The sequence below is a fragment of the Arabidopsis thaliana genome, chromosome 5 (assembly GCF_000001735.4).
Source record: "Arabidopsis thaliana chromosome 5, partial sequence".
Lineage (NCBI taxonomy): Eukaryota > Viridiplantae > Streptophyta > Magnoliopsida > Brassicales > Brassicaceae > Arabidopsis > Arabidopsis thaliana.
The window spans coordinates 20,979,258-21,004,132 of record NC_003076.8 but is presented as its reverse complement, the minus strand read 5'-3'; the positions used below and the strand labels follow the sequence as shown (position 1 = coordinate 21,004,132).

The 24,875-nt window shown below is 36.7% G+C and overlaps 5 protein-coding genes and 1 long non-coding RNA gene across 12 annotated transcripts; 2 read left to right on the top strand and 4 right to left on the bottom strand.

The window, feature by feature from the left end:
• Positions 1-846: 846 nt before the first annotated feature.
• On the top strand, positions 847-2,989 carry PBS2 (cysteine and histidine-rich domain-containing protein RAR1). Of its 2 annotated transcripts, NM_124549.8 has the most exons (6): positions 847-1,097; positions 1,809-1,811; positions 1,911-1,993; positions 2,093-2,247; positions 2,343-2,572; positions 2,659-2,989. In NM_124549.8, the coding sequence occupies exons 1-6, from the start codon at positions 990-992 to the stop codon at positions 2,758-2,760; spliced, it is 681 nt and encodes a 226-aa protein (NP_568762.6). In that variant the 5' UTR covers positions 847-989; the 3' UTR covers positions 2,761-2,989. The 2 variants fall into 2 exon arrangements, with proteins under 2 accessions (NP_568762.6, NP_001331373.1); NM_001344954.1 differs by having other exon boundaries at positions 847-1,811.
• An 89-nt stretch (positions 2,990-3,078) lies between these two features.
• ACS12 (1-amino-cyclopropane-1-carboxylate synthase 12) lies at positions 3,079-6,720 on the top strand (the record flags this gene model as incomplete). 2 transcript variants are annotated; one of them, NM_124548.5, is made up of 4 exons in its annotated part: positions 3,083-3,517; positions 3,610-3,744; positions 4,000-4,160; positions 4,269-6,720. In NM_124548.5, the coding sequence occupies exons 1-4, from the start codon at positions 3,176-3,178 to the stop codon at positions 5,116-5,118; spliced, it is 1,488 nt and encodes a 495-aa protein (NP_199982.2). In that variant the 5' UTR covers positions 3,083-3,175. The 2 variants fall into 2 exon arrangements, with proteins under 2 accessions (NP_001330155.1, NP_199982.2); NM_001344953.1 differs by having other exon boundaries at positions 3,079-3,744; positions 4,269-5,118.
• On the bottom strand, positions 5,226-6,813 carry AT5G51680 (hydroxyproline-rich glycoprotein family protein). Its single transcript, NM_124547.3, has 2 exons — positions 5,619-6,813; positions 5,226-5,485 (listed from the first exon to the last, which is right to left on the bottom strand). The coding sequence occupies exons 1-2, from the start codon at positions 6,540-6,542 to the stop codon at positions 5,378-5,380; spliced, it is 1,032 nt and encodes a 343-aa protein (NP_199981.2). The 5' UTR covers positions 6,543-6,813; the 3' UTR covers positions 5,226-5,377.
• Positions 6,814-7,097: 284 nt separating this feature from the next.
• Positions 7,098-7,517, bottom strand: AT5G07745. Its single transcript, NR_143026.1, has one exon. It is a non-coding gene; the product is annotated as an other RNA (long non-coding RNA).
• A 971-nt stretch (positions 7,518-8,488) lies between these two features.
• On the bottom strand, positions 8,489-10,709 carry AT5G51670 (hypothetical protein (DUF668)). Of its 2 annotated transcripts, NM_124546.3 has the most exons (3): positions 10,113-10,640; positions 8,999-10,000; positions 8,489-8,609 (listed from the first exon to the last, which is right to left on the bottom strand). In NM_124546.3, exons 1-2 carry the CDS (start codon positions 10,571-10,573, stop codon positions 9,037-9,039), a joined length of 1,425 nt encoding a protein of 474 aa, NP_199980.1. In that variant the 5' UTR covers positions 10,574-10,640; the 3' UTR covers positions 8,489-8,609; positions 8,999-9,036. The 2 variants fall into 2 exon arrangements, with proteins under 2 accessions (NP_199980.1, NP_001318781.1); NM_001344952.1 differs by lacking the exon at positions 8,489-8,609 and having other exon boundaries at positions 8,759-10,000; positions 10,113-10,709.
• Positions 10,710-14,633: 3,924 nt separating this feature from the next.
• On the bottom strand, positions 14,634-24,128 carry CPSF160 (cleavage and polyadenylation specificity factor 160). 4 transcript variants are annotated; one of them, NM_001344950.1, is made up of 27 exons: positions 23,552-24,100; positions 23,316-23,462; positions 22,830-22,983; positions 22,587-22,722; positions 22,100-22,245; positions 21,680-21,775; positions 21,511-21,563; positions 21,201-21,332; positions 21,041-21,092; positions 20,828-20,947; positions 20,607-20,738; positions 20,167-20,295; positions 19,866-19,943; positions 19,323-19,463; positions 19,144-19,238; positions 18,749-18,945; positions 17,873-18,636; positions 17,654-17,734; positions 17,476-17,541; positions 17,297-17,374; positions 16,577-16,807; positions 16,343-16,474; positions 16,070-16,246; positions 15,746-15,931; positions 15,597-15,670; positions 15,139-15,497; positions 14,634-14,979 (listed from the first exon to the last, which is right to left on the bottom strand). In NM_001344950.1, exons 1-26 carry the CDS (start codon positions 23,881-23,883, stop codon positions 15,473-15,475), a joined length of 3,954 nt encoding a protein of 1,317 aa, NP_001331729.1. In that variant the 5' UTR covers positions 23,884-24,100; the 3' UTR covers positions 14,634-14,979; positions 15,139-15,472. The 4 variants fall into 4 exon arrangements, with proteins under 4 accessions (NP_001331729.1, NP_199979.2, NP_001331731.1 ...); NM_124545.3 differs by lacking the exon at positions 15,597-15,670 and having other exon boundaries at positions 23,552-24,128; NM_001344949.1 differs by having other exon boundaries at positions 15,139-15,670; positions 23,552-24,124.
• Positions 24,129-24,875: the final 747 nt, after the last annotated feature.

Genomic DNA, 24,875 nt, shown 5'->3' with positions numbered 1-24,875 from the left:
CATCAAAGTATAGAAAAGGATTGAGGTGGAATGAAGTAAGAGGCTGGTGAAATAGGAATTTAGTAGCACATATATGAGGACACGTGGAGCTTAGTGATTGGTTGAAATAAGAAAAGATACGTGGATTCGATTGGTATGAGCTGAAGTTGCTCAAGCTTAAGATCAAGTTGTTCATCGTCTTCTTCATTATGCAAAAATCTGAGAATTGTAAACTTTTCTTCTTCTTCCTTTCTTGTGTGTTTGGGGTTGTTACTCATTGTTAGTTTGAGATACTTCCTTCAATTCACTAATATTATTTATTTACGGGCAAATCTTAATGTGAGATTTTTGCATAGTGAGAAGTGAATCTGCGTTTTATGAACATCGTTTCAATCTATAGTTCGATTTCATTTGTGAGATTGTTGAGTTTCCTGTATCAGCTGGTTAAATAGCAAATCTACCATTCTTATCACCATTACGGAGATTGAATTTTCCGGAGTCATGGCTTTCCACGTAGTAGATGAAGTTTGGGGATAGGCCATACAAGCAAACTTGGAGACGGAAATATATACAAATAGAAAAACAAAATAATTAAGATTAGTTTTGCACAAACTTTGCAAAAACATCAAAATAGGTCCGACATTTAAATCACTTGCTTAGGTCTATAAAATAACACTCCCATCATTCAACATATTTTTCCTCTTGTGGGTTAGACCTACAAATCCGTGGATAAAACTCTTTAAAAACCTGTAATCTGTAACATATTGGCTTATTATCCATCACGCATGCTATTTTATGGACATGAAAATAATGTCCAAGCGGACCAAGCCCGCTCTGCATGGTATTATTTGGGCCGAGGCCCGTTTTACTCATCAGTTTTCATTACCGGTCAAAACTCAAAAGTCAAAATTTTCTAAAAGACGAAAAAGCCCTTTAATTTGATTTCCCAATACTTTTTACTCCTACCTTCTCAATTCGTCCGATTTCTTCACAAATTCACGAGAGAGATAATGGAAGTAGGATCTGCAACGAAGAAGCTTCAGTGCCAACGTATTGGCTGCAACGCCATGTTCACCGATGACGACAATCCTCAAGGTTCTTGTCAATTTCATGCTTCCGTACGTCTTCTTCTCTCCCCATCTTTAATCGATTCTTCTCTTTCTTTTCTAAGTCTTCGATAGTTTCTGATAAACCCATAGAGTAGCTTTTGAATTTGATTTTATGATGTGAGGTTACGAATTTCGATTTTTGATCATGAGAAGATGATTACGCAAGTGTTTAATTAGGTTTTGGATTAGCTGATTGATTACATGTAGATTTCATTTAGTTGTAAGTAAGTAAGCTTTGAACACAGCTTTGATTGTCTAATTGTCAAATTTTAACTAAGTTGTTTGCTTGCAACCTATGAATTCTGTGAGACTGTGAGCTTATTAGAACACTTGATGGAAGAAAGCAAAAGTATATTGCGTAAAATTGAATAATCCAAGTATTAGATCTTTTGCCACCGTTTATGGCTATGTGAGGGAGAGTGTACGTACATGCAGCGACTTTTGAATTGTTTGCTTCCAACTTTTGCCACCGGTTATGGCTATGTGAGGGAGAGAGCTCGTTAAGACTGTCCCTGGAAGTGTAATTAGAACAATTGTGTATAGAAAGAAGGCTTTATCTCAATATTCATCTTAACATTTGGCCTTGTATACTAGTGTTTCTTTCATATTCATCTATTGCTTTGAGCTTTTTATTGTAATTCATCTTCTTTTATTATCTTTTCTTTTTCCGGTGTGGCTGGGGCTGGTCTTTGCACTGACTACTGGTTTTTGTTCAAGCAGGGAGTAAGTCAAATTTACTCTTCAAATACTGTTTTATGTTTTTTTTTTTGTTTCACACTCGCTTGCTCAGAGAATTAAAGCTACCAAAGTTCAAACTTGCAGCCATTTTTTCACGACGGAATGAAAGAGTGGAGCTGCTGCAAGCAAAGAAGTCATGATTTCAGTTTGTTCTTGGAAATTCCAGGGTAACTAATATCCTTGTACCCCCTCATAATAATTCCTCTGTCTTTCATGGTACATATTGTAGTTGATTGCAAACACTGAAGATGTTTCTTGCAATGAAGATGTAAAACAGGTAAACACACAACTGAGAAACCAGTTCTGGCCAAATCGGTTCCAAAACATCCTGTTGCGGCTCCTACTTCATCTCCAGATGCCAATGCAGCAACAAAAGACTCTTGCTCCAGATGCCGGCAAGGCTTCTTCTGCTCAGACCATGGTTTGTATCTTTATTCTCTCGTCTTTAAATTCTCGTTGCACATTGGTTACATGCATGACCTTCTATCTAATTTTGTGTCCTTCTTTACCACACAGGATCCCAACCCAAAGAACAGATCAAGCAGACCCTGAACACACCGGGACAAGCAGAAGAAGAAAAAATTGAACCCTTAGCGCCTCCAGTACAAAAGGCTGTGATAGACATTAATCAACCGCAAGTCTGCAAAAACAAAGGATGTGGCCAAACATTCAAAGAGAGAGACAATCATGAGACTGCATGTAGCCATCATCCAGGTCCTGCGGTCTTCCACGACAGACTGAGAGGGGTAACACGTTCTTTGTTCAATCATTTTGTGACCCTTTTCTTTCACTGTTTGAATTTCTATTGAATATCACTGTTTTCTTTGTGTAGTGGAAATGTTGCGATGTTCACGTGAAGGAGTTCGACGAGTTCATGGAAATACCTCCTTGCACTAAAGGATGGCATAGCAGCAGCCCTGATCCGGCGGTCTGATATATTTTTTTTCCTGAGATTTTCGATTCAAAGATTAATCATCTTTTCTAATTGTGTTTTCATGTTCTTCTTATCATATGGAATTCTATTTTAGATTTGTTATAGAACCTTTCAGTTGACAGATATATGTAATGGTTAAATGCTCATCTTCTGTGTTTTGGATCATGATTATGGCTTTGATTGTTGTTTTCAAAACTTTGAAGATCTTTAAATAATTTCACCAATATTAGAAGGACTATTTAGCAACTTTTAAAACGTAGAGACAAATTGCGAATATGGAAAAATAATTTGCCAATTTATCTCAAAACTTTTGTATTTATTCGACTCTTTTTCAACTTCGTTACTCTCAACGAACGGCTCGAATCTCTCTTCAACGCCGGAGGCAACAACTATCTCCGCGGCGGAGCATTTTCCGATGAGGTTGATAGTACCTCTCCGTGGAGTAATTCAAGGCCGTGGTGGTCTCTTCGTCGGCTCTCTCATTCCTTGTTGTCTCTTCTACTTTCTCCAGCTCTACCTTAAACGACGCCGTCCTCCTCCCTCCGACCCGACGGACTTACCGAGAACTTTTTCACGGACTAATCTCTTCTCTCGCGGGAACTCGATCGGACGAGTTCGAGTCTCCTCCCGAGCAGTTCCTGTAGCTAAACCTTCCGATTCGCCTTATTACATTGGGTTGGAGAGAGTCAAAACGGATCCGTACGATCGGATTACGAACACGGATGGGATTATTCAGCTTGGATTAGCCGAGAGTACGGTGAGATTTTAAAAGTTCTCGATGATTTCTTCTCTTTGTGATTGTTGCGATGAGGTTTAATCTGATGGGGATTGCTTTTGTGAGTTCTGTAGCTGTGCTTTGACTTGCTACAGAGATGGATGTCAGAGAATTTGATGGAGTCAATGATGCAATCTGATGATGGTGAATTTGATATTAGTAGTATCGCCATGTATAAACCTTTTGAAGGATTACTTGAACTCAGAGTGGTAAGTGCATACACCATTCACTTTTTTATTCTTCAAATTTTTTGAGGAAGGATAGCTTTTTGCAGTTATTAGTTAAATATTTGACTGCAAACGTGTATCAGAAATTAGAAGTGGTTTGATTGATATATGTTCTTGTATAGGATCAAAGGAATGTTGATTATATATCAGAAATTTGTGTATTCAAACTTGTGGATTTAGTTGTCCCAACAATGTAGCGAAGGAAATTGAATTTCTTCTATTCCTATCATGTTTCAGGCTTTTGCTGATTTCATGTCACGAATAATGGGAGGTAATGTGTCATTTGATCCCTCAAATATGGTTATAACAGCCGGTGGGACTCCTGCTATTGAAGTATTGGCCTTCTGTTTGGCTGATCATGGAAATGCTTTTCTAATTCCGACGCCATATTATCCAGGGTAATTTTTAGTTTACACTTCTCGACCATTAGTATGTGGTGAAACTTTTTGATTTATACACCAGTCTTCTCTTCCTATGCGATGTACTAAGGAAACTTCATTTTGCAGCTTTGATAGGGATATTAAATTCCGGACAGGAGTGGAGCTTATACCAGTACACTGCCGTAGCTCTGACAATTTTACTGTAACGGTTTCCGCACTGGAACAAGCTTTGAATCAGGCTAGAAAACGAGGAAGCAAGGTTTCTGGCATCCTCTTTTCAAACCCGTCAAATCCTGTTGGAAACATACTATCAAGGGAGACGCTTTGTGATATTTTGAGATTTGCTCAAGAGAAGAACATCCATGTTATTTCTGATGAAATATTTGCGGGTTCTGTTTACGGGGACAAAGAGTTTGTTAGCATGGCTGAGATCGCTGGCTCAGGGGAATTTGATAAGACTAGGGTTCATATCATATATGGCTTGTCAAAAGACCTTTCAATTCCTGGTTTTAGAGCTGGAGTCATCTACTCCTTTCATGAAGACGTAGTAAATGCTGCAAAGAAGCTGATGAGATTTTCATCAGTGCCAGTTCTAGTTCAAAGGATACTTATCTCTCTACTATCTGATGTAAGATTCATTGAGGGATACATGGCAGCACACAGGCAAAGGATCCGGGATAAGCATATTCGGTTTGTGGAAGGTTTGAAACAATTAGGAATACCATGTGCTGAGAGTGGTGGTGGGTTGTATTGTTGGGTAGACATGAGCAGTTTACTGACATCTTACAGTGAGAAAGGAGAACTCGAGTTATTTGAGAAGCTATTGACTGTTGCTAAGATTAATGCCACTCCAGGAACAGCCTGTTATTGTATAGAACCAGGTTGGTTCAGGTGCTGTTTCACCGCTTTAGCTGATGAAGATATCCCAGTGATTATGGAACGAATCAGACAGCTTGCTGAATCATTTAGATCTTGAGGTCGAACCAGAATTTTGGTTAGTGTGGTATTGTTACTTATTGGTAGACATTATTTTGGCAAGTCGTTATAGCTTGAAAGAGAAGAAAGAAATAAACGATATGAATTCCTTGTCCTGCAGCTGAAAGAGTATGGCATTGAATCTCTCATCTATTTTTACGGTACTGCATATACAAGTTTCTTCTCTAAAAGAGAAAACGTCTCCTGAAAATTTGCTGTTTGGGGATACAAATTGTGAGGATCTTTATAAGTGTTTTCTTCTAAATGAGCTTCAACCTCGGTTGGTATTTTTTCCACTCAAGGCCTTCTATCATTTTGATGCCCGGCACAAAGAGGCAGCAGCTATCAGCTCCATTCTTTGTAAATTCCTGCTAATTTATCCAGGCACTTGTCAACATTTCAGAATCTTTTTTCACGATTGAATTTAGGTATGTGCGTGATAAACTGTTACGGTGCATATGGCTTTGGAAGACTATGAGAAAAGATATTTGAGAGTCTTACCGTGTAAGGATTCTGCTTTCTCATTTCAACAGCTCTTCTCATATAACTTCTCCTTCTGCTCATCATTATCAGCTCCCCGAGTGTCTGTGGCGTCCTCACAGGAAAGCCAATACTCATGTTGTCAGTTTCTGTAGTAAGCTTCACTTCTTCATGCAACGGATGAGTAGAAACCTGAACGTCCTCAGAAACAGCAGCTTTGACCTTTTCTGATGGAAGAAGACGTGGAAAGAGCTTTTCCAAGAACGAAGCTCCCACAAGACTGGAAGCTCCCGTCATGTAACTGCTAGTACTGTCATCAGATTCATAAGCTGGCGATGTTGGCATCGAGCTAGTCACTGTATTCAGGTTGTCATCAAATTCATCCACCGCAACAGCACCGGATATCGAAACCGAGCGGTTTGTTGCTAATAGAGACGGCACAGAGCTGAAGGAGTCACTGCTTGCATCATCAAAAATATCGCTGCTGGTTTCAACATCACCGTACATGGGAGGCGGTGGCAGCGGTTGATCCAACAGCTCAGGTGGACTGGTATCAACAAAGCATGGGTATGGTTGTCCTGGAGTTTCTTCCCAATCGAAAGGAACCGAAGTAACCTGCTTAACCGGAACAGGAACTGGAGGCGGTAATGGAGTCGGCGTAGCGGTTTCCAATGGTGGATGTGGAAGCTGAGGTGGGTCATTTGAGGAAGCAGGGAGTGGTTTTCCAGGCGTTTCTTCCCAACGGAAAGGAACTGATGTTACCAGCTTAACCGGGACTGGGATAGGTGGCGGAAGCGGAGGAGGAGAAGGCACAAAAGTGGCTAGTGAAGGTTGCCAATTCTTCTTGGGGAAGCCAGGCCGCTCTTCCCAAATGAAAGGAACAGAAGGAGGCTGTCTCAATTGTTTTCGAGGTGGTTTTGTTTCTTTTGGTTCCATATCAGACATTTGTTCGTATCTCTTACGTTGTTCTCTTTATTTATAGGCTTTTATGGGTTTGATTAGTCAATGAGATGTTGTGTTAGTAACTAAAACCACTTAGAATTTAAAGCGTGTGTCGTGGTATTAGAGCTAACTATTCTTCTTTCTCATGAAGATTCACCTAAACCATTTGGTGTCGTGTCACCAAACTTGTAGATCCACTTCATGTTGACTTTATTTTATGTCATCATTCTCTGTTCCACTTAATCTCACAATCTAATCCATTAATCTTATCTTCATTATTCCGTTTCGATTGAAATATCTCTTGTCATATCAACATTTGGAGTTTTTGATATAGAGTATGAACATAATTGTGATCTTAAGTCCAAACCCAATTTTGATTTCTCATTTGGGAACACTAGCGTCTTCTTTTGTAATTCAATCATAAATCATTCAATAGAAGAGTGTTTATCTCATATACACACATTCCACCAACCCATTAAGAGAGCCAAACAAAAAATAAATGAATACTTTTAGGGATGGGTCATGGATCAATACTCGCCCTTTCTTTATAGCATACATTCGTCCATACTACATATCCATAAGGATTTTAGAATGTGTTGCAAGAACAATAAAAGTGAAGGAATAACCAAAATTAGCAATGAAATAATAGAAACATTTGAAGACTGAGAATGGTAGGGGCTGCGCGAACGCAAACCCCCTCTGCCACAAATAATGACGCAGGCTCTTCCACATGGGAAGACCTTAGGCTAAGCACCCTTCCTTTAAGTGCAATGGAAGTCACTAGCCTAGGCCACTCGTCTTCTTGATCACGAGTTGACCCCGTCCAGGTAAGTACTTTACTCGATCACATTAGTTTTTACTTTATACTCAAGTCTCGAAGCCTTCTTGTTTCTTGCAACCGATGTGGGACTTTACACTCTCCACCTTCCAGACATTTACTTTAGTTTTCGACTGGGCTGGTCTTCTTGGCCCACTGTTAGGATCCAGTAAACCTAAATTATTAACAAAGCCATTATTACTAACCTTAGAGAATCAACGGATTGTGTTATACCTAAAAAAAACATTACTAGCAATAAAGTTATGTAGATCTCTAAGTTACAAGATATGTAAGTTAATTCGAAAACTAACTAGAAAAAAATGTAGAGAAAACCTTTAAATTATGGACTAAGTCGCTATGTAACATTAGGAACAAAAAAAATCATTCAGAGAACAATATGTAGAGTTTATGGGTCCGATCCACAACAAAGAAGATTAATTGTAAACAATTTTTAATTATATATATTAAACAGAATTTTACGTCTAACAGTAGAATGATATAAAATCCTAGTTATATATCAAATATATACGCCCTAACGTTCACCATCTTAACGTCTTAACATTTGCCAAAAAAAAAAAACGTCTTAACATTTAAACATTTAGCATATAATTTCATTTTAAACATTTATAGGATTCTTCAGGAAGAAAAACAACATAAAATTCCATGTTTCCTAATGATCAGTAACATGATTTGAAAAATCATTTCACATCATTATCAATATTTTTAATGGCTAAACAGCTCAATTTCCCTAAACCTAATCCATCAAAGAATTATGCAAACACAAAACTTTGGTTAGTTGACTCTTGATCTCTAGCATGAGCTGGACCCATCCAAGTCTAACTATTGATTAGTACTTTTCTTTGTAAAGTCAAAACGAATTTTAAAGCATTATAGGTGCACTTGATATATTCGACATCTAATTTTATTCTCTCGATTCATATCATCAATATTCATATGTAGAACTTTTTCTGAAACTATTCTTTTCTAATTTCGGCTCCTTCCAACTAAAGGAGTCAGTAAAGCAAACAACTTTACCTATGAGATCCATCTATAAGTATAACCCTTAACCACTAAATAGTAAATACTCCCATTTATGGTTCTAGCATCCTAGGACCTAGAGACAATTTTTGCATACGATTTTACTATTTTGTTTTACAGAACAAAGTTAATTTTTCCCAACTTAAATCGGAAAAAAAAAAAGAGAAAAAATCAAGTCTTCAACAATACGAAAAAAAAATAAAAAAAAATCAAGACTTCAACAAAAGAAAAAGAATCAAGAGAAAACGGTGAAGAAATAAAATAAAATCAGTTTAATTAAACATAAACGTATTGTTAATTAGTTTTGTTATGACAAATGTAAATAAGATATGTGAGAAACGCTGTAAAAAAACAAAAGATTGTTCAAAGATTTGATTACGCATACACATACTTTTGACTTTTTGAGTCTAAACTTAATACAAATCACTAGCATGTATTCATTCTTCGTCAATTACATTCTAAATAGAAAGAAAACAATCACTCAAATTCATTCCAATATCTACATTGTTACACATCACATCATACCCCACCCAAATCACTTTCATAATTCGTATTATCAAACTAAACCAAAAAAAAACAAGAAATCAACATTAACCCATCAAACAAAAAAAAAAAGAAGAAGACAAAAAACTCTACACAAAATTAGCTGTAATTAGTAGGAGGACACTGTAGATTAAACAGAGCTTTCGCAGTCATCTCTCTTTCGAATCTCCAGATGTAATTCAACCCAACAAGAAGCTCTGTTATGGCTGCTTCTGTCTTAACTTTATCTGCAAACACTAGTGTTTGAACTAACATCACTCTGTTCTGACTATTCGTTGCCGTCGCCATGTGTTGCTGCTCAAAGCTTCTCTCACTCTGCCACCTAATCATATTCTGCGCCAATGGTAACAACCACCGTAAGATCCGACCTAAAGCCGCCTTCCACTCCGTCGCTAAACCACCGTCCGTCGCCGTGAAACCAACTCCTTTTAGCCTTGACCTAAGTGACGATCTCACACTTGCCGGTAACATTGAATACAGATCGTCTCTCGCGTCAAGACCTACAAGCTGAGGTTGCTTTATCATCTTCTCCATTACTACTATCAGATTCGCGTAGTGAAGCGCCACGCCAGCTCCGCCGAGAGTTGTCTCCGGTGGTTTCAATAGTCTTGAGCTTTCTTCAAGAAACGCAGAAGACGTCGTCGTCTTGTCTCTCTCTTCGTCGTTTGGGCTAGGGTGAACAAGATTCATAGAGGAAGAAGAAGAAGAGAGAGAACGAGGGAGAGAAGACACGACGGTCGGAACCATGTACCCAGTGGCTGCGGCGGAGGAGAAGACGGATTTGAGTCTAGCGAGTGCTGTGAATACCGATCTGGCGAGAATCAACACGACAGTGTCGAAGCTTTTGTTCCAGAGAGATCTGTCTTTTAGATACTTGACATGTTGTTTCTGTCTCTCAATCTTGTTCTGTAGATCTATCACTTTCATAACATCTTTCTTGTTCTCGTAGTCTTCTTCTTCTTCGAATTCGATCCCAATCTGTAAACTTTGTTTTCGTAGAGAGTTCTCTAATATCGCCATTTCTTCCATCTCTCTATACAAAGCTGTCGTCACGCTCACGTATCTGTTTCCATTAACCAAAGAAAAAACAAAATCAATCTCTGTGTTGTACTCTGTTTTCTTGCTCTGTTTTTACTCTGTTTTTTGTGTGTTAAATATAGAGAAATTTGGTTTACCTTTCGATTTTCTTGTTTTTAGCTTCTGTGTCTTTACAGTTCATGACCCATCCATGAGGGTCACGACCCATGTCGGCAAATTCATGGAATAAGCGGTGGAAAGAACGGAGGCTGGCCGTGGTGCAGCGGTTGCTCAGTCTTGAAACAGAGTTAGCTGCGTGGGCGAGACTATCTGCGAGCTCAGCACAAACGAGGCTGAGGTGGAATGTTTCGTCGCCGTTGACGATTTTGGTTAGACCTTCTAAGGAAAGAGAGTGGTCTCGAGGAGTGAGGAGATTGGAATCGGTGAGAGAGTGAGTGAGATGTAGGAGTTTGGTCATGACACGTGCTACTTCGAACGATAATACTCCGACGGAGGAAGTGGTGGTTGATATCGGAGGAGATGATCGGTGTGGTCGACGAGAAGTTGGTTTGGAGGAAATAGCGTTTTTGAGTTTTATTAGAAAAGTTTCGAGAGCCATTTGTTGTGGTTTAGGAGCAAAGCAAAGGAATGATTGAATTGAACAAGTATATGGAGAAGATAGTGAGATAATGAGAGATATAATCTATAGTTTCTTCTAGGAGAATAAAAAGTTGAGATGTGTGAATGGCTCGTGGGGTGTTTTATTCATCATTACACTTTAGATTTTTAAATTTTAGTATCAGAATAATATTATTTATTGAAATAATGCGTTTTGTTATTCGTTTACATTATTTAAATGGTTGGAATGAATGTAAGATGTGTATGTCAACTAGAGAGTCCTCTTCAGCAATTCTTATTACTATTTTATTATTCTTCACTATCCATAAAATGTAACACATACATTTTCTTGATTGTGATTTTGTGACCAATTTTTTTTGTATACCAGATTTGTTTCTTGAAGATCTTGACGTAACTATGATCATATATATTCTAAAAACGTTTGACCATTTACACCAATCTTCCAAAACTATGGAACTAAGTTTGGAGTTCGAAAATGAGGTAAGAGTAAACACATGGGGAGCAAATAAAGGCGTAACGAAGGCATTACGATAAACATAATGAAGATTCTATGTAGTTTAATATATTAACGACAATAATAATTAAAATAAGTTGGAGGATGCATGCGAATGCCAACCAATGGTAAGGCAACCATTTGTGAGGATGAGAAGTATTGTCGTTCAATGAAGAGGCACAATCCCATGCCTACATGCCTTCCTCTCTCTTATTCTTAATATATATTTCTCTTTATAAAATTCAAAAAAATCTTCTAAGTGTTTTTTTCTCTATATATATATATATACATTATTAAAAAAATCCAAGACATGTGTTTGGAGATTTATGTATTTACGATATATAGAGAAGTGAAATTTTTATTTCGACGAAACTTACATTGATAATTTCCGTAAGGTTATAGCCCAAAGCCATAATAGACTAGAAATTCTAAATATGCATTTTTGGAACTTGTTCGTTTAATCATAATCGACGAATAAACTAATCGCTTTTTACGTTTTCCTTAATTCGATTATTGGTGGAGCGAAATTTCAAATGGAAAATATAGGGATCTTAAGTTAGAACACTTCAGTTCATTAAACAACAAAGAATTAAATCTTATTAGTACCATTTAACAAACTAATTATTTGTGATAAACTTTGGTGTAATATTGCCTCGTAAAAACTTATATGTGCTTTTCATGACCTGTTTTGTTCAAAAATCACAAACGTTACATAGATTACCAAAATAAGAAAATAATAAAATTCTAAACCTTATAAGCTTAGTCAAGTGTATAACTGTATTATATATCAATAAATTTTTGACTCTTGTAGTAAAGATTCAGCTAGATCCATTCCTTCTCCTAAAGAATGTCAAGTTTTTGAAATTTCTTCTGATTACTTTCTAGATTAATCTCTAACTTCGATTTGTTTTCTAAGTGACAAATCAACATGTGTTCTTTTTTGTTGTTGTTCAACTTCACGTTTTTCTTCTTTCTAATGCTGATTTCAGCTTCGTCATATAAATTGAAATATGTTAAAGATGATTACTTTTTTTTACTAGACGTTAAAAAAAAAGTAACATTTTTTTATATTTCTCATGGATATGCTGTGAAGATTTATCTAAATTTGCGTAACATGCATTTGCGGACAAACGATAGATATAGATGCATGCATGTTCATATTTTAATAATTGGCCTCAATCAACAATTATGTCTATTTCATTTCATAAATCCATTATATAAAGTTAACACTTTGAAACCACGATGCATGCATCATATCTTGCTACATAATTAAGAACCACTAAAAAAATTCCATCAGATGTTAGTCAGTTCATCAGTCTTATACTACAAGTGATACCGATGGACAGATAAATCACTAATATTAATTGTGTGGGTTATGTTATTTACTGACAATAGAAAAAACGTCAGTATATAACAGTTGGTGATATATATTCCATCAATAAACATTAATTGTTCGGGACTTTTTTTTATAGTAATATTTACATGAACTAATTATTTTTTAACAAAAATCAAATAAAATAGGATTAATCCAGCTGATGCACCGGGATTTGTAGTGATTGGAGAAAGGGACATCCCGTCAAATTAGCATGAAAACCCCCGTATGGTACACACATTACACATTACATTAATATGTGTGTATTTGCATATCTTTAGATATCCCACTTGCTTAATTAAAATCTTTACAAATGTACTCATAAATGGTTAATTGAATACTTTCATACTTGGAATTTGCGGAGTTGAAATGTTGAATGAGAAGGAAGCTTCGTGGGAGTGATTGGGTTATGAGATTTGAGGACGCATCCCTAAATGGTGGCATTTTTGTTAGCTTTGACCCGATTCACGATTACTGAAGCCTTAATCTTCTTTTATCATCTCAAGTAATTTTGTCTGTCTGTCCTATACATTTATTTTTGTAGATATAAGTGAAATTTTAGAAGAAAAAAAAAACAATTGATGTCTTAAAACGTGTTTCATCCAAAACAGTCTTCACACGCCGCAAATTTTGTATACGATATATAATATGGACCAAATAAACTTAGATTTTACAAATGAGTCCACTATGCTCATCGATTTCACAAAGTTTTAATAGTCTTTTCTAATATTTGTGATATTGCTCTAGAACATCTTTTTAGTCTTTACATGCATAAAATGTGAATGATTCTAGCAATGCTAGTAACATTTACCAATTATTTAACTAATGCATGCAACACAACGTTTTCTAATAGAAACTAGTAAACTATAAATTTGTTCAATCATATGTCGTAAAATATTGCATTACGAAAGTTATATTTATATTTCGTCCATAGAATAGAATGGGGAAAAAAAACTACAAGACATGACTATAAAGATGTTCTAGAGCAATATCACAAATAATCGTGAGATTTAATTTAGAGATGATTGCCATGACGGCATGACACATAACTGACATAAGTAAGGTAAACAAAATTAATGGAAGAATTTTAGGATGTAAATTAATTAGCACTACTTTAGATTCACCAATAATTACTAGCTAGGTTAAAGTAAACAATTAATCGACAAATACTATCGACTCTTTTAGTCAACCATTTTTACTTTACTGTATTCAATTGAGGGTTGTTTATCCATTTGGTTATAACCCATTTTTTCATCTAACTAATATGTTATTATTTTAAAAAACAAGAATTTATTTTTTGTTGATGTCATTATGAGAAAAGAAAATGTATGAAAAAATAAGAAGTGAAAAAACGTAAAAGAAGGAAAAATAGATTCAATCCAATCAGAAAGTGATCTAAAGAGAAAGGAAGGAGGCAAAAGGAGAAATCGCTGACTTGCAACAGTACAGACGCAGTCACGCTGCTAAGCATATCACCAACATTCTCCTTCTGACTCCAATCATTTCTTCTTTCATTCTTCTTCCTCAACTTTTTCTAGTTTGCTAATTTTATGTGATCTTTTTTTGTGTGTAAATGGTATATCTAAATCAACGACTGTTAGTTAATAACCCCTTAAAAGGATCAGCAAATGTTCAATTATAGGCCGTTTAAAGAATATCTGATAATAGGATGTGAATAAAGGAGAATGTACCATTTTTTGGGTGCGTAGTAACGTGACAAGTTTACAAATTCCCACCGGAGAAGTGGGTTTTCATAATCGATCCATAATTTCCCAAATCAAATTTCAATAACGGAATAGATTCGAAAAGAGAGAAAGGAGCAAAAAGAACAGAAAAAAGTTGTAAGTAAAATGATGTTACTTTGGTAGACATTCGAAAGTGAAAACAAGATTGGTGGTGGAAAGAGACAACATGTTACTATGATTGTGTTTTGTTATTTGAACTTAAGACTTTTCTAATTTACTTTTTTGTACCATTTGGTTTATCTATTTTGTGTGTGGAGTGGTGAGTATGTGCACGTGTATGCTCTTTGTGTCATGGACACCATTATCACCATCTTATCAAGCCTGCCCTTCTGCTTTTTACCACATTTTGTAATCTCATTTTCTCACAATTTCTCTAAACCCAATTTGCAATTAGAAATTAACATATGATAGATTAAAAAATACTCAAAAATTAAACAAAAGTTGACATTAACTGTCCAAATTTTATGAGGATTCAGATTCAATGTAGACATGAAACAAATAGAGAGTGGAGAAGAATCTTAACATAATCTAAATGCCACTAAACATCAAAGTTCATACGATTGTCTACTGTTACAGCATTTTTTACAACATATTAAGCGACTCTGCCTATTTTTGTCGGCGGGTGAACAACGCATTACGATCTGCCTTTTTCTTTGATCTTTCACAAGAAGCTGGTTCCGACAGAGAGATCAACTAAATCCTTGAGAATCGAATATCGGGTTGTCCCAATCTGGTGAGCAAGTTCAAGCTGTTCCTCCAATGGAAGCATCTCGTAACTGCAAAATGTTTTCAAAACCATGAGGATATGCATCTATGATCCTTCTATCGTGTGATTTTCGAGTTTATTATCCTATGTGCTCTCTCTACTTTGAGGTCCATTTTGTCATATGTCTGTTACTACCGTTTGAACATATAGAATGCGGAAGAAAACTTACTGGCATAGTAACTCGCAGTCAACTATGCTGTCAGGCCCAGATCGTCGAGCCTTCCCACTTGAGCGAAATTGACGGAAAGCGAGTGGGTTCAGACCCGCAACATGAGGAACAGCATCCACTAGCTTTTTCTGGAGAGACTGTAACCTCCGGAATGTGACCTCATCCAGTGGAGCAATGCAACCAAAACTGCCGTCTAGAGTACCAAATAACAAAGCAAATCGATTTATTTTATCTGCTCCAGAAGAAACCATCTGCAGACGTAGGAACTTTGACACATGGGCACCAACGTGAAATTCCGCCCTTGAAAGAAGTTTCAGACCCTTCCAGCTCTCAATCATCTTTGGTGCATAATAAAATACCTGTTGGGGATCAGTACCAAGTCAATTTAAGAGTTGAGGTATTTTCACAATAATCCATCTTCTACATATAACTGTATAAGTAAGGCCTGATCTCACCACGTAAACACTATATGCGATAAGAGAAGTGCTAAGTTGCTAACTTCGACATCCTTTTTGGGAATATAATATAATATCTGTTGGGGATCGGTACATATAAGTAAGGCCTGACCCCATCAAGTACACACTAAAGGCGATAAGAGGATGCTAACCTGGATATTCTTTTGTTCATCGGAGACAGCCAGGCTAAGCGTACTTCCATCAATCAAGAACTCTGTAGCAAAACAATCAAGGGATTCAAAATCTTTGGCTAGTAAGCTAAGTTGGGACCCTTGTTCCTTCCAGCTAAGAAAGTATATGCTTTTGTGAACATCACCAAGAAGGATGAAACTCTTAACCTGCAAGTAAAGAAGAATTTACAAAGCCAGATCACGTAAAAGAAAACTGTCCTCAGAGCCAAGACAGGTCAGTTTAGTAAAGTTAGCTCATAAAACCAACACAGCACTAGGCAATCTGGCCAAGGAAGTAAAACGTACAACATTCATGCTGACTACATAGAGCGGCGGAGCATCAAAGAAGGCAACACCATTTAATTCGGTGCCATTCCATTTGTGCAAGATGATTTTAGGACCAGATGATATTAGAAGATGACCCTGAATGGAGGCTACAGCTGATATAGCACCTTTTAGCTCCCTTGAGTAGACTTCAGTAACCTATAGAAAAGTGGCTTCACAATAAATCGAACATCCAAGGTGAAAATGAAAAGAAAGAAAAAGATTCCCCAGGTTGTAGAACCCAATTAAACATACCACGTTTTGAGAATTGTCGCCATTTTTTCCAAAAGAGAAAAGAAGCACACGGCCCCTTGCAGCAACATCCTCCCCTTGGACATACGCAGTCCCAACAGCAAGAAGTGTTTCATTCTCCCCTGTGCTTGCATTCTGAAACACCCCAGGGAGTAAGAGAATGTGGCTTGGTTATTGCAATTAAAACAGAGAGATCTGATCCAAATATGACATTAGGCGGGTTAGTAGCTAACTTACCAGAAGCGTGACAACTCGCACAGTCAGTGCATGTTCTGAGGTCTGCATTGGGATTTTGGCTTTAGTTTCCCAGGGGCCACCAGATCTTTCTGGTTCCAAAATTTGAATTTCAAATTCCTCTACGGTGTATGTCCGTTGGAGATCATCTGAGCTCATATTGTGGTTGTCAAGCTGCTGGCCAGCTTCTTGATCAACTAGTGAAGAAAGAACTTGATTTAACGGCTTGCTGACCTTCAAAAGGAGAAAGAAATGACATTGCTTGTGTTAGTAAGATAGAATAATCAAATATCAAATGATGCGGATCAAATATATAGACAGGTATTACATAACTGGCACAAAACTTTCTTTCTTCTCAACAAAAAGAAAATGGCTAAATAAGCATGCAAACATTGCATTAGTTTAGGTGTTTATCTATGAAACAAAACAAACAAGTATGATCTATTAATATTGCTGCAGCCAAAAAAAACAAAATCAGGAATCTGTGATATTCATGAAAGAAATTCAGAGAGGCATCCAGTTGAATAAATTTGCAAAGGGTAAATTTGATAATATGAATTAAGGATAAAAATCACGATAGCTAAAAAGGAAAACGGGGAGCTGGGGCAACACAGTTGCCATCTCAACCACAAAAGAGTTCCAAATTTATTGAAGGCAACCAAAGAGATGCAATTCGGATCAGGTAGACCAATTTAGAGTATATTATCATGCTAATGCACTCACCGGATATGATACTATCAGCGGGTACAAGTTCTTCTCCGCGTAGTAAGTAACTTGGTGAGGTGTGGCCTTTAGAGGAATCTAGACAAAAATATAGGTATCAACGTGATCAGTCCTTGTACACTTATTATTTTCCATCTAATCAACAGTAAGCAAAGATGATTAAAAAAACTGGAATTTACCTTCTGCACTGGCCAATAATTATCATAGATTGATGCTGAAGGTAATTGGCAAATCTTCAAAACTCCCTGATATAAATGAATATGAACCATCTTGTCAACGAAATTGATAGTCAAGATGCTACAATAATAAGAATAGCAAAAGCAACAACAGAAATGACGTGTAGAAAAATTATTAAACCTGTGCTGTGACATATATGAACCCGTGATTGCAATTCACATTGTGAAGAACAGTAAAGGCCGCAATTGATCCGTCGCACAGCTGAAAAGTGATAGCATGAAATGAACGAAATTGATTCAGAAAAACCAAAAATTTTAACAGATTGAATTCATACTAATCAGTGCTTCAGTTCTTTAAAACACAAGAACACAAAATCATCTCTACGAGAGAATATCATACCTGTGAATGAAATCGTAGTCGCTCTCTGAACAACATACACCACCCCGGCCTTGAGCCAGAAAGAAAAAATCCCTGGTGGCCACTAATATTCTTGAACATGGTAATTCTTTGAGATGCAACTCCATCTGAAGTCCCCTCTCTCGTAGACGTGTCCAAGGGGATACGTAGAAATTTCAGATTCCTAAGCTTAGAACTACCAGAGGAATTTAAAGCAGCAGGATTTTCTGAAGATAAACTATTCTCTGCTTTGGTACTATCAACACCATCAAATAGGTAAGCATGGTAACAAAGAATTGTCCCATCAGCCAATACTGCAAAGAGAAATGGGCGTGTATGATGCCCAGACCATCTTTGCATAGCTAACTCAACAACCCTTGTATTCTTTATCTCTTTTGACGAAGTATTATCCTCGGAATTTTTGTTGAGTTCATACTCTAGCTCATGAATAGGCATATCAGAGAGGTGGCGTCTTCCAGAGGCAAATTTATCAACAGAGAAAACACAATTGAAACTAGGCACATCAAATATCTCAAGGGCACCACTTTCGTAACAGACCACACAGTATATGTCACCCTGATCTTGAGGTCCACCATCAACACTATCAACAGCCTCTCCAACTCCTGACGAAAGCCACGCATCAGTGCTAGCTTTCCTTAGCCATGGTTCTGGTCCTTTATCATGGTACAAAGTACAGGCTGATATCTTTCTTTTAGAGCCTTCAAGTACAGATGGGCTACTTATGGAAACTGTGCAAGTGGAAGGATCTGCAATTCAAAGTTCATAGTAGATTGAGTAAAACATTTCAAGATGCTCAAGTTCATAATAGATTACAACGATCAACTATTGCAATAAGATGTTCATCTTTCCATAACATACCTCCAACAAGCAGACGAATACTGTCATCTGTCATTCTAAGTAAAACATATGGATCAGCGATTGAAACAGATGACACAGTGGAACTTTCAGAACCGGAATTGGATTCTGAATTAGAGGCTCCAAAGCTTAATTCTTGATTCATAAAAGAACCATCCAGAATACGGGCACCATGCTCAAACACCTGGATTACCCGACGCCTGAAAAAGAAAGATGGAAGTTAATATTACACAATATTGGTATATCTTACAGCTGCATGTAGTAGAAACAGCTCAATGACTGAAAAGAAGCCATGGATAGAGCTTACATGGGGATTATAATAAGATAGATGGGTGTAAAGGAAAAAAATACTTCTATGAAAAGCATATCTCAAAAGACATAATATGGCAGCTAATTACCTTCCAAATAGATTTCCAGCAGCAATTGTTCTTCCCTGAACATAATAGTCAACACTCTCAGTGACTTCTGTGAGAAGGTCAGCAGTTTCAAGTACCTGAAAAGGCAAACATTGTAGGTATTTCTATGGATAATAAAAGGATCTAATGAAAAACAACCAACACACAGAAGCAAAATATACCATTGTGCGAGCCTCCAAACTGATAATCAAATAGGCATGATATTCATCTTCATCAGCAGCCATTTTAGAAGAATCAGCATTATGACCACGGGAGCTCTTGTGATAAACTGTCCATATTCCTTTGCACCCTGGAAGTTCAACCTACCCACAAGAACATCCGGAATAGAGGTGCTTAAGGATTAAAGAGACTAGGTCACATACAGAGCATTACTAGGAAAGATCGGATACATCCCCATTTTTCTACAGTGAGCTCCCCCTCTAAGTTCTAACTTGTACTTTTCACATAACAATTTCCACTTTTCTGTCTATATCAATACTAAACAGATAAATACCCCAGTGGTGGATAGTAATTGTGAAAGATATAAACCCGCGAGAGTGTCGTAACAATGCCTTCTGTTCAGAGCTCACTACAAACTAATGAATTTTAAATGAAATCCTCTCCATGCCATAGTAATGGGAGTAAGGGTTTTAAACTAAAAGATCAACAAATGGACGATTCCCAATCTTCTCATATACCAGACACAATTTGAGATATACGCATACCTCAGTAATCATTTCCGGTCTAATTGACTGCCGAAGAACACATAAAGCACCATTCTTCCCATGACCAGAACAGCACACCTAAACGCCAAAATTCAGATTTTTAGTTTGGGGGCTACAGTTTTTAGACAAATATGAGGCAAGCATGTCAACAAATAAAGTTGTGGAACAAAGGATTTCATTGTTACGTAAAAGAATACTTCAAAACTAGACATTACTAAATAACAACCCTAAGCAAGTTATATTTTGTATAAAACAGTTCCATGGCTAGTATAATATAAGAACTTCTACCCAAACGGCTCACCAATTCATAGTTGCTCTGTTTGGAAACCCCAGTGGCGTTTGCATCAGCATTAATCCTTAAGCCATACGCAAAATCTTTCACTGGGCCAACATTAACTAGTGAATCTCTCACTGCAAATGAAAACGATTTCTGCATTTATTGGAAAAGAAAATATGAGAAACTTCATGGAAAGGAGAACATAAGCTACCTAACTCTTATTGATACAATACATGTTGCACAAAGGAAAAGTCTTTCTTCGGTAGTTAAACTAATGAAGTCATTTTCCGTTCAACATTAATTTTTTTAGACTGAATGTTTGCAATTGAAAGCACACATAGATAGGAAGATGGAGAATGTTCTGCAACGGAACCCCAATTCATATAGTAGAGCCATCTAATTTTTCCAAGATTGAACCTCAACAGAAAATTCTACGAAACTCTAACCAAGACAGAACTTGTTACCTGTGCTGAATCAGAGTTATTTGGAGTTGAACCAAACAATGAAAGCTCCTCATTTCCAATTGTATCTTGGAAAGTATCAGAAGTCATCCTCAAACGTTTTGCTTGATGACCCTCACCTTCAATGTCTTCATCCTGCATAAATTTAGGAAATTTTCAAGTTCTGGATTAACAATTTTAAAAAGAAGTTACTCTGACCAGCCTAAGAAAGATTAAACTATCACCTCATCTCTCAAGCCAGGTAATGATGCTGCAGGCCCAGATCTACAGGAAAATTGCACCAGTAAACTGTCTCCCAACCGGCTACCTAAAAAGAAAAGGGAATTTCCAACACTAGTAATGTCCTGCAAGAAATTTGGTATATCATCATAGGGAATCTCTAATCGAACAGGATCCAAATTGAAGTACAAATATGCTGAAAGAACATATTGACTAACCGAAGCAAGCACAGAGGCTTTTGATTTGGAAAGATCAAGTCTCTGTACAGCACTTCAAAAAAGAAAGTAGCAGTCAGTTTCACATATTTTAAACAAAATAAGTTGCAGCCAGCTTTACAAGCGTCAGAAGATTTTTTTTTAAAGAAGATCAAAATACTACCGCCCATCATATATAAGAGTCAGCAGCAACAATTCCCCAGATTTTGTCGACAATAGGGCCACATCGTTCGATATCCAGGTTCCATGGGCAGCATCAAGCTCCACACTGAAATTTGATGCAGGCAGTTCTTGACTGAAAGAAATCAGACGCACACAGAGATAGAAATGTGGTTAACAGTATAAACAGAGTTTTACAAATGTTGAAAGTTGATTCTAAGCTTTAGGATTCTAAACTAAGACTGAGGTAACAAGATTATATCCATAAGCATGAAGCAGGTTTTGAAGAGTGGGGAGGTGCGAGAAAACTGTACCTGCTATCAGCTGAGGAGGCATAATTGTTCAGTGCCAGAGCACAGGAGGCTGACTACAAATATATATGGTATCCAGATGTGTGAGTAACTGTAGAACTTTGAGGTGGAGTGGCTGGAATTGTTGAATTTTAAACAAGAAACAACCAAAAGCTAAGTAATATAAAACTACCTGACTATGATAATGGATTGTATTTGCACACAACACAAGAACACCTCCGATCGGAGATGGTACTGCAAGTAGTTTGTAGGCATCATGGGGCAGATTCTGGAAAATACCAAAAGAATGGGAATAAGTATGATCAGGGACTAACGTTTGCCGAAGTAACTATTTCAGTCATGAAATAGCTTGTTATTTTAGGAAATTTTTCCTAAAGAAAGATCAACTCTTTGAGCATTCTAAACAAAAAATAGAGCATCGTCATAGCTGATTGGAAAGTCTAGTCATGTAACAACAGTGGATATTCAATAACCTTTTAGATGACTTCAATTTCTACCCTTAGCTTACAATATAGTTAATAGTGCAACTCAAATATTTAATTTCTTGGGAAGAGATCTATTATAAGATACAAAGAGGAAAATACGAACATACAATAGCTGACCAGATGACTGGGTGTTGTTTTAATGTCGAATTGATACTAAGGGCAGAAAGCACGCAAGTATGGTGCTTCCATGAAACTCGCCCAGCCCAAGTATGCTCTTCTTCCTGAAGGATGACAATTACAGGCTCAATATAACCTGAAGAAGACACAGGATGCAAAAACACATAATCAAAAGAAGCACCACTTAGTTTATTCTTTATGCCTACTGGGAAAACTAGAATATCTAAAATTTCAGACAGCTAGTTATTGAAAAATCAAAGAAACAATACATTTCCTCTTGTTTCAAACTGTAATCATGACCAGAATACATCAGTTGTCGTATTGAATCTACAAACAACAACTTAGTAAGCTAGATCCATTCAAGGACACAAGATTCGATGCAAGTTGAGCAGCTAAGAAACAATCATCATAATATATTTATGATTAACTACTGATTCAGAGATAAGTTTATGAAGAAACCTTGCTTGCTAAACCTACCATGTAGAAAAACAAAATCTTTGACGTGTTTCATTTCCAGATCACGCAAGTTAATTATGTAAGATGATTCAACTCGAGCAGAAACTGTCCCTCCAGAACTGAACGCATCATCATCTCCAACTAGTCCAGAACCAACCTAAAACCCAAAATAAAGTTCATAAAAGAAAAGAATGAAGGTTGGAAATTTGTAGCAGATAAAGCGACAGTTAAGATGAAGTTGATTAATAATGCCAAAACAAAAACCTGGGAAGTCTTGAGTATGATCATCTGCAAACCATAAACAAGAACGCCGCCACATCTGCCTTGAGGATCCACTTTTACCAAAGGGCCTCTTGGAAAAGACTCTCTTCCTCTTTTCAGATGAAGCCAATCTGGACCCTCAAAACAATGCATCGAACTGAAAAGGAACCACATATCCATTATTATTTGTTGAAGTCATGTATAGGAGTCAATGGTACATAAATTAGATAACTAGAAGAAACAATCAGACATAGACAATAGAACGCTTCAGTATATGATCCAATACTACGTAACTTGCATCGCTAGAAACAATAACAATGCGTAAGTAAAGACCAAAACTTTGAGAAGTATAAAACAGTTAAAACAATAGTTGGACACAGAACATCTCGTATATAGGTCAAAAGAAACAATTGAGAGGAGACAGAGCTGAAACTAAAGCTGAATTCATTTATTTATTTACCAAAACCAACAAAAGCAAAACACTCTTACGTCATCCTAAGGCTGTGAATTGAATCATCAAACTCAAGAACTGAAATTTTGGCGTCGCGAAATGTCAATATAATCGAATCTCTTCCCTTAGAAGAATTACCACCTCCCATAGGAAGAACCGCAATTGACTCAACATTACCGTGCAACCTACAATCCAATACCAATCACATCGTCACTTCAAAGTCAAAGTACCAAAATTGGAGTAATTTAGGAGGTAATTGTCAACAAACACGTACCTATAATGGCACACGAGCTCGAGAGAAACACCATAGACACCATCCATAACTCCACCACGCTTAGCAAGCTTCGGATTCCTCAGCTCCTGAGTATTCCCTTCCTCTTGAGCCCTAACGATGTACACCTCAAGGATATTTGCGGCGGTTATAACGACGTTGGGCAAAGGACCAATACCTCGTTTAGGATTAGGCCACTCAGCTTCAATATCATCATGAACGGAAACAATCGGAATCTGTAGCGTTGAATCGGAGAGAGAGTGGGTGATATAGCCGGAAGCACAGTTCTCGACGCCGGTAGGCCAATGCATCATCTTATAGGCCGCGAAACTCATCTTCTCTACCGGAATCTGGGATTCAGAGATTCTAATTCTAAAAATTGAAATTGAACTAAGAAGATTGGGAAGTGAGTGTGAGAGCAATTTAGGGTCTCGATTTTGTGAACATTAAAAGATCAAATCCTTAAACCCACGGGTTTTAATTTTAGGTTGGTTTTTTTTTTTAAGGGGAAACAGTATATACTCTTTATTACGAGTTTGGTCTTTACGAATTTCTTTTCCTTTAGTTTTTTTTGGGGATTATTTGTTTGCAAAAAGAACATGAAATATTTTGCGAAATCCGTTATATGTATCAAACTTGTATTGTCCAAAAAGTAATACATTTTTAAAAAAATAAATGTAATGTTCTGTTTTTAAAAGCATTAAATCAATGATGATGTGGATGCATAAGAATTGAGAAGAGAAGAGAGGAACTTGTTATGAACTTTCTGATTGGGACACATATACACATCTTTGGTCAAATGATGTTTTTCCAATGATCTTTATTTTGTTTATAATTTTCTATATCGTTTGTCAACAAATAATGCCCAAAAAAAGAGGTATTTCTTATCACTATCTATGACACACCAAAGCCAAAGGGAAGATAGTCCAATCTTTATTTAATACCCAATATATACCATGAAACCAAATTTCTTCTAGAAATATACTACAACATAAAAGTAGTGGATTTTGCACCATGATTTTGTTTTTGCAACATAAAAGTATTAGAAAGTGTTATCAATCATTTTGAGTTTCATTACTGCATTAAAACTTTATATATCGAAATATATCATTTTGTAAAATATTTTTGTTTTCCTTTTTAGTTCTAAAAAAGATCCTTAGTATCAAATTTCCCCAAAAATCTTTATACTTCTAATAAAAAAATCTCAGCAAAAATATGTAAGAGATAAACGTATTTATTATTTATGTTTTAGATTGTGTTTTTGTAATTAGTATTTTAACCCCTTAAACAACTTAGAGACGATAAAAAAAAATATAATTTTCACTTA

Excerpts from the sequence above, each read along its gene's own strand:
- CPSF160 (NM_124545.3), bottom strand. The coding sequence starts at position 23,883 with ATGAGTTTCGCGGCCTATAAGATGATGCATTGGCCTACCGGCGTCGAG. Across the intron at positions 20,948-21,040 it reads AAGCCTCTGTGCTTGCTTCG|GACATTACTAGTGTTGGAAA; the intron begins GTTAGTCAATAT and ends AATTTCTTGCAG. Across the intron at positions 17,542-17,653 it reads TCATATATGTCACAGCACAG|GGAGTTTTGAAGATTTGCCA; the intron begins GTTTAATAATTT and ends CATTTATATCAG.
- AT5G51670 (NM_001344952.1), bottom strand. The coding sequence starts at position 10,573 with ATGGCTCTCGAAACTTTTCTAATAAAACTCAAAAACGCTATTTCCTCC. Across the intron at positions 10,001-10,112 it reads AAAAACAAGAAAATCGAAAG|ATACGTGAGCGTGACGACAG; the intron begins GTAAACCAAATT and ends TAATGGAAACAG.
- PBS2 (NM_124549.8), top strand. The coding sequence starts at position 990 with ATGGAAGTAGGATCTGCAACGAAGAAGCTTCAGTGCCAACGTATTGGC. Across the intron at positions 1,994-2,092 it reads TTGTTCTTGGAAATTCCAGG|ATGTAAAACAGGTAAACACA; the intron begins GTAACTAATATC and ends CTTGCAATGAAG. Across the intron at positions 2,248-2,342 it reads CTTCTTCTGCTCAGACCATG|GATCCCAACCCAAAGAACAG; the intron begins GTTTGTATCTTT and ends TTTACCACACAG.
- AT5G51680 (NM_124547.3), bottom strand. The coding sequence starts at position 6,542 with ATGTCTGATATGGAACCAAAAGAAACAAAACCACCTCGAAAACAATTG. Across the intron at positions 5,486-5,618 it reads GAAAGCAGAATCCTTACACG|GAATTTACAAAGAATGGAGC; the intron begins GTAAGACTCTCA and ends ATAAATTAGCAG.